Source organism: Bactrocera latifrons, unplaced genomic scaffold (assembly GCF_001853355.1).
Source record: "Bactrocera latifrons isolate USDA-ARS-PBARC rearing strain unplaced genomic scaffold, ASM185335v1 scaffold_2, whole genome shotgun sequence".
Lineage (NCBI taxonomy): Eukaryota > Metazoa > Arthropoda > Insecta > Diptera > Tephritidae > Bactrocera > Bactrocera latifrons.
Genome location: NW_017535518.1, coordinates 1,686,374 through 1,694,226, shown reverse-complemented (window position 1 = coordinate 1,694,226; position 7,853 = coordinate 1,686,374). Strand labels below are relative to the sequence as shown.

The 7,853-nt window shown below is 32.1% G+C and overlaps 1 protein-coding gene across 1 annotated transcript in view; it reads left to right on the top strand.

Moving 5' to 3' along the window:
- Nucleotides 1–7,853, top strand: part of LOC108967787 — a 291,336-nt gene that overhangs the window by 124,695 nt on the left and 158,788 nt on the right. Inside the window, exon 4 of the mRNA XM_018931415.1 lies at nucleotides 5,800–6,027. Coding sequence (XP_018786960.1) covers nucleotides 5,800–6,027 — 228 coding nt within the window. The remainder of the gene's footprint in view (nucleotides 1–5,799; nucleotides 6,028–7,853) is intronic.

Sequence of the window (7,853 nt, the reverse complement as noted above, 5' to 3'; positions counted from 1 at the left end):
AAATAAAATATTTTTATTATTTTGCAACAATTCTCCATTTGAAATGAATGGCTTGCGCCAGTACTTTTCAATAACCAATTAAATTACTAGTTCTTAGCCTGAATGTAGGCAACATTTCGGCTTGATTAGCTTAATTTTATATGGGATGTTCAGTAGAGCTAAGAAAATTTAAATATGTTTCATTCCAATGGTGAAATGAAAGCATAAAAATTGCAAAGCAGAAGAAATTTACAAATTTTTCAAAGTATTTTTAACTCTCAGCTGTTAAAATTTTTGTTGGATCTGCTATTTTGATTCTGTTCTTCAATATAGTAATATATTTGGACCAATGAGCAACTCTTTTATTCATTTTTCAACTGTTTTCCATTAAAACGTATCCCGCCTCTTTATAGCCTCTTTTAATAATCAATAAAGTTATTCGATATCAGCCTAAATGTAGGCAACGTTTGGATTTGACTTAGATAGCCTGAAAAAATTGTTCAAAATTGTTTGTTATATTTTATTGTTGAAACTGCTTTCTTATCACGACCTTATTCATAACCAATATTCGATATCAGCCTAAATGTAGGCAACAATTCAAACCTTCTAAACTTAAAATAAAAAGTTCAAAATTATTTTTAGGAATTTATTGTTAAAGCTGCTTGCTTAACCCCACTTTGTTAATAACGCGTACAAATATTCAGCCTAAATGTAGGCATTAAATCGGTTTGTTAAATTTATGTGTAGGAAATTGTACTTCTCAAATCTATATATGTCAGTTAACATAGAAAGCTCTATTTTTCTACATAATAAAAGAAAATATAACATACAGCAGAAGTAAGCATACATTTAGGCGGATTGATAAAATATGCAAATGAATATTTTTTGTAGGTGCAGTCGCATACCCATTTAATTGTGATAAAGTAAAAATAAAACGTAGCATAAAGTATGTTCCTTTCAATGCATCTGTTGAGTGATTTGTAAGATTATCAGTTACATTATATATTTTGCAAAGCTTCCTTTTATACAAATATGGGGATTTATGCTAAAAATAGTTATATGCTTCATTTAAAATAAACCATTTCTTTGTGTTATTTTTTTCTCTTATTTGTCGGTTATTGAAAATAGAATTATGCCTTAAATTAAGAAGTGCTTATCTGAAAATTGTATCTGCCTTTCAAAACCATCTTACCCGTCTCTTCCCACTTTTCCTTTTTCCCACTTCAAGTCAAGTCAAAAAAATATTTTTATTGCAAAGATTTCTCTGTCGCAGACTTGTTTATCATGCTGTTTTACAAAAAAGGCGAAAAATCACAAAATCTATTTTATTTTATCTACTAAGCTAAGCTGTCTTTCTAACCACATACATCTGTATATTTGTAATCCTGCAACAACCACATATTTTTGTTGTAATACACAGTAATACAATTTTGTGCTAATACATTTATCTTTTACGCTCTTCACACATATTTTCATCCGTCGTTTGTCGTTTTGGCTTTTCCTTTTGATGCGTTTTCAAGCCTCTATAGTACTATCTGCAGGAATGTATTAACATTAATGTGCTGTGAAATTGTTATCAGGTGTAATGTTTAGACTGAAAAACCTGAAAAATGCAAATGTCAAGAGAAATAGCTTTAAAAAGAAATGTTAGCTGCTCTCTTCAGCAATGAAAAGGAACAGTTAAAGCAATTAAGCGAATTGTAAACAGAAATCGGCAGACCTATTTTTAAGTTATTGGTTCATGGAGTAAGATAATGATAGATATAAATTTTACTCTACTCTAAACTTATTCTGTCCTTCGCATCTTCTACTTAACTCATGTGGCAAATGGGTCTGATCAACTCAAGCTCCTCTGCTACTACCATATCTAGTAAGAGCTTTCAAATTTCAAAGCTGTCATTCTATTTAATACTAAGCTTCATACTCAGAGCTTCGAGGTAATGGACTGCATTGGAAATTACTCACACTAACTCTCATGTATAGAGAAATAGATTATACTCATAATATATGGTAATAGATTCCTATCATATTCCTATTCCATAAAATAGGTGATGATTAAGAAGACTCCCTTGACATTTAGTTGCTATAGAAAGAAAAAGGCGCTATAGAAAGATATACCATAATAGCCTTGCTTAACTAATTATTCTAATCGATGACTGACAACAAATAATAACACGAGTTGCAGTAATGTATTAAGCTTTTGTACCCATTCCATTGTTAGCTATTATTATCTACCCTTATTATCTCCTCTTTTTATTGCCTTGTATTCTCTTAGGTTTATGACATTATAGCGCAAATTGTTATTCATGCCCAAAGCAGAAATGTATTAATTAGTACTTTTTATGGCACAGAATAAAATCAGTATTTAACTACTTGGATTTCTAGTAATAAATACAAACTCAACGGAATTGTGGCTTTGGTGGGGACAGTCAGGAATTTATGCCTTAGTATACCAAATATAGTGTTTATTGTTTATCTACAAATGGATGAAAGTGTTGAAAGAAAAATTTTTATTTATACGACTGCGTTGTTGTAAACTCGGCTATAACCGCGCAACGTCTATGTCAATAAAGAAGAAGATATAAGTTTTAACAACCACAAATTTTTCTCTATTTCTGTTCATTAAGGAGGGCAAAAAACAGACAACAGATTTAATGGTTACGAAGTAAAGAAATCGTAGATTCTCTTAGAGCAAAAATTTCCAAAAAACAAAAAACTAAAAGAAATTTCCAAGTAAATTGTTTTATATTTAATGTTTCAAAGGTTTAAATCAATATAATACTGTGAACAAAAAATTGTTAGACCTTGTTCATAATTTAAAAAATCCTAATGTATTCCTCGAAATTTATGTAGACCTCTTCAAAATAATCTCCCTTGGCTACAATACACTTGCGGCAACGTTGTTTTTTTTTATCAATCCTCGTAACAGTTGTTAAAGTCAATTTCCAGAATAACCTTCGATGTGTGTGGCGATTCCCCGGAGCGGTCGTCACACTGAGCTAAATGAGGTGAATACGGTGGTTGCGACACAATATTGGTTGAAAATTTGACGTAAAGATCACGAAGATTCAATTAAGTATGCGAGAGTATATTATCGTGGTGTATAAATCAAGAGTTTTTTTACGAATAGCTGGACGCAAATAACGCAGAACTCTCAAGTATTATTCCTCGTTGATAGTTTGGCCCGTCGGAAGGAATGCGGCGTTCGCAACATCTCGACAATCGAGGCAAACTGCCAACATATCCTTGATTTTTGATCTACTTTGACGTGGTCGTGATCAAAGCAAAAAATATAAATATAAGTATTTAATAAAAAAGGCGAAATGAAAGCAAAAATTAACTAGAAGGGGCAAATTGTTTTTTAAAAACAAAACACTATGAATATTTTTACTTGAGAACTGCAAAAATTTATAAAATCTGCTACTTTCAGTTTGTATATGAATAAAATATGCCGAAAAATACCGGCTTTTCTTTTTCTATATAGATACGTACGACATATGTATGTATGTACGAACATCGTGTCTTGCTTCATATTAACCCATAAATTGTATATCATAATTGCTTGGCCTCACCCTAATGTTATAATACTATAAGCATTCGAATAAACTTCACACTAAGGTAGCACAACTCTAGTAGTTGTTTGATTAACATCACTTAACCCATAAAAAATATTAAAATGAAACCACATTGTTATCAAAGCTCTCATATGAATAGTTGTTGGAAGAAAAGAGTAGAGATTTTTTTTATTTCTATAATCTATGGTTTTTACTCAACACGTATATTTATAAAAATACTTATAGTTTTTTCACATTTCTTGTTATATGTATAAGTGTGTATTTTGGTATATACTGACCAGAGAAATAAAATTATATGACGTCATTAGAAATTCTCTCCACCTCTTCTTTTACTAATATATTAATTATGTACATATTGGGTGCTTGCGATTACTATTGACCAACTTTTTACATGGAACTTTTATATTGATTTCGACAAATTAATCAAACAGATATACTTACTTAGTTAAGTGCTAAAAAATAGACTAAAAAGGCTCATAGAAGTATTTAAGACTATAAACTTATTGCGCGCACACCGTTCAGCAAATAAAAATTATACGTTATCTAAACCTGATGAAATTAGCTACCTACGCGTAAAACTGCAAAAGTCATGTGCAAAACGGATAATCGGTAAATCGTTCACGAAAGCCTTATTGGCACTGGATAGATGATACTGTAGAAGCATGAACAGAATAATAACTGGGCACTGTTTGTTGGCAACACACGCCTGCAGGATAGGACTGAAAAGTCAAAAAGACTGCATAAAATGTCTAAGGTAAGGCACCAGGGAAACAATGGAGCATCTCTTGTGCCTTTTTCTCGAATGGGCAGGACTAGGCTGCAAGCATCTGTAATCCCCATGGTATGATCCACTCGAAGAGGTATTGATAATGGGGCTACAGACTCTGTTGAAATTTGCGTCAAGCATAGGCATCCTAAAGGATTCTTACTCCACATGAACCTAGTTACTGAACTCCATCTGATATCGAAAATAACCAAAATAACATAAACGTGGCTCATTGGCCTACCGGACTAACCTAGCCTAAGAAATATTTGTGTTCTCATGCGATGTTCAAATAACTAATATTCGTGATGTTCAATTTCCCTTTAAAACCTCCGTCTTATGAATTCTTTTAATAACAAATATTTCCCTGCAAATTTTATTGGATTATTTCATTAAATTTTTTTTCCATCACATCAAGCAATTACTTAAGAAATGTCCAGAGCAAAATGAATGTACAAATTTTTATTTCTTCTAAAGTAAAAGAGAGAGAGAGAAATAAAGCAGGGAATAACGAAATGAAATAATTTTATTTATTGATTACCTGAAAATGGAAACAGAAATTTAAAAAGCAACAGCAGTAGAAGGTAAAAAAAAAATCAAAAAAAGAATATTAAGGGATAAATGAAATACGAACGATGGAGTTGTATAGCATACAAATAGGCGTATAATACAATTGAAAAAACTTTAGATATTTACATTATAGGGGTATATGTATGTATCTCCACAGAAGTGTTGTTATACTCTCGCAACAAAGTTGCTAAGGAGAATTATAGTTATAGTATTATAGTTTTGTTCACATAACGATTGTTTGTAAGTCCTAAAACTAAACTAGTCAGATATAGGGTTATGTATGCCAAAGTGATCAGGGTGACGAGTAGAGTTGAAATCCGGATATCTGTCTTCCATCCATGCAAGCTGTAACTTGAGTAAAAATTGAGATGTCTTGAGGAAACTTGTCATGCGAGTAAAAATTGAGATATCTTGAGGAAACTTGTCATGCGAGTGTATAAAATGTTCGGTGACACCCGAACTTAGCCCTTCCTTACTTGTTTTTTGAATATTTTTTGAAGAGGGATTTTTTTATAACATAGAAATATGAAAAAGATATTTTTTATTAAATAGCAAAGTCTCGTTCCCAAAAAAAATTTTTTTTATTAAAAAAATTGCACTTCAAAGTGTCTTCATTTTATCGCAGTTATGAGCGAAAGTTTTATTGTTTCAATTACTACGTGACAAATCTATCTTAGAGAGTAGAGTCAAAATTTTGGTCAACTCTCCAGCCATATGCTTTGAATACTCTAAGATTTCCGAAACTATAAGAAAATTTTTGTAAATTGTATTATAAAATTTTTGAAAAATATTAAATAAAAATAATTGAACCCCTAAAGTAATACTTCAAATTAAATATTATTAAATATGTTCCCTCTGTAATCTAAAAACCAATTTTTAAATAAACTAAATTTTAATTTTCTTTCCTTCCAGCTCATGCGTGTTTTACGCAATTTCAACATCACAAAAATCAGCGATTTAGAATTAATCTCGAACAGCACCGATCGCTTAGACATCACATTTCATTTCTTCGGCGTGAAGGGCGATTCGAATCGCATACGTGAGGCCATCACGCGTATGGTGGAGCGCGGTCGTATTGGGAATATTACACTAGTTTCCAATTACCATTTGTTTGACGAGAACCCACCGCTGAATTTATTGGTGAGTAACAAATTTATAACTACTATATATATGCAACTAGTTACATTTGAGTGTATAAGGCAGAATAATATCACTACTAAAGATACATCATATGCAGGCTCTAAAGAGAAAAGCTTTACTTACGGTGCTGCGACATATGAACATTTAATTTTAAAACAAATTTTTAAAGGCAATATTTTGTATTCTTATAAATTTTCCTTTTCAGTTTTCAAATTCTCCTCAATCTTTTCTTTTTTTCCATAATCCACCAAGAAGTTCCTTTATTTATTTGCGCACTAAATCTCAAGGTGTCTGAAATTCTCTCACCTGCCTTTTCTTTCCCTTTCTAATTGACACGCTATCTCTCACTCATTTATTCGCTCTCTTTATAACCCTACCTATCACTGTTTCTCTCGTTCTCACTCACTTTGTCTTTCTCACTCATTCTCTCCATCACCCTTTATCTCTCTCAGCCTCTCAATTTTTCTAGTTCCTCTCCTCTTTACCTCTCTTCACTGAACCACTTTTTCTCTCGCTCTCACTAAATTTTTCATTTCACTTTAACTTCTCTCACTCTCTCCCCTAACTCTTTCGCGTTTCCCTTCTCTCTTTCTCCCCGAGCTTTCCCTTCCTTACCTCTCTTCACTGTACCACTTTTTCTTACGCTCGGACTCACTTTTTCCTTTTCACTCTATCGATCTCTCTATCATCCTCTATCTCTCTTGTGTTTTCATTCTTCCTTCTTCCACATTCCTCTCACTCGCTTTGTTCCCCTTACTCCCTCTTTCTTACTCTGTCCCTCTCTCCCCTCTCTTTATCTGCCATATTCTATTCTCCTCCAGCGAAAGCTTGAAAAAGCTATAAAAACTTTTCGCCAATAATTTCTTATTCTGGACCTCATCTCTTTGACTTCAAACTCACTCATTTTACTATACGTTGAATAATGAAGTGTCATTACTATAATTATCATCTTTACCGCCACATAACAAAACCGCAATTAATTTGACACTTCTTTTAAATGTAACCCATTTATATGATCTCATAACTCTCTGCACACAAAGCCCTCTGCAGCTGAGTACATTGAATAAAAGTATGAAACTTTAGCTCGGATATGAGTGTGGATGCTTATGTGAGGGTGTACAAGTGTTGAGGTCCATAAGTGTTAATTAATTTTCCCCATTTAAAGTATATACTGGCATTTAAAACGATACTTGAGCGCATTGAAAACAGTGAAAGCGATAAAAAATCAATTAACATTTATATTTACACTCACCACTTGTCCACCTGTACGTGCTCTACAATAAAAACAACGAAGAGCGCTGTTACTTAGCTTACTGCATACATTCTCTGGGCCACATAAGATCATCTGTGTAATTAAACGGATATGTGTAAATATTTATTTGTTTATTTATTGGTGTATGCGTAAGGGTTACCAACGGCGCTGACATCAAATATTTACCCATACACATACACTCACTCGCGCTTATTTTGCAATTTTTCAACAACTCTCACTCAATACTTTTAATTAAAAATACACAATCACACGCATATGCAGGCACCAATGCATATATAAGTGTAATATAAAAAATTTAAAATTGCTGACACAATAATGCGCACAAAAGTATGCAATATTTATGACATAATGCACGGTGGCTATAATATGTGGAAGCATTTTATTTGTGGGTAATATTTATGTGAATAAATATTTAAATTTCATCTTTTGCTTAAAACTATTTTTTGTTTATAAAATAAAATAAAATAGTAAATTTATCACTTTTGAAAATCAGCTTCAAAATAATTATTTACATATATACAAATTTTCAGTATGATGACTAGGGTTCCGAATT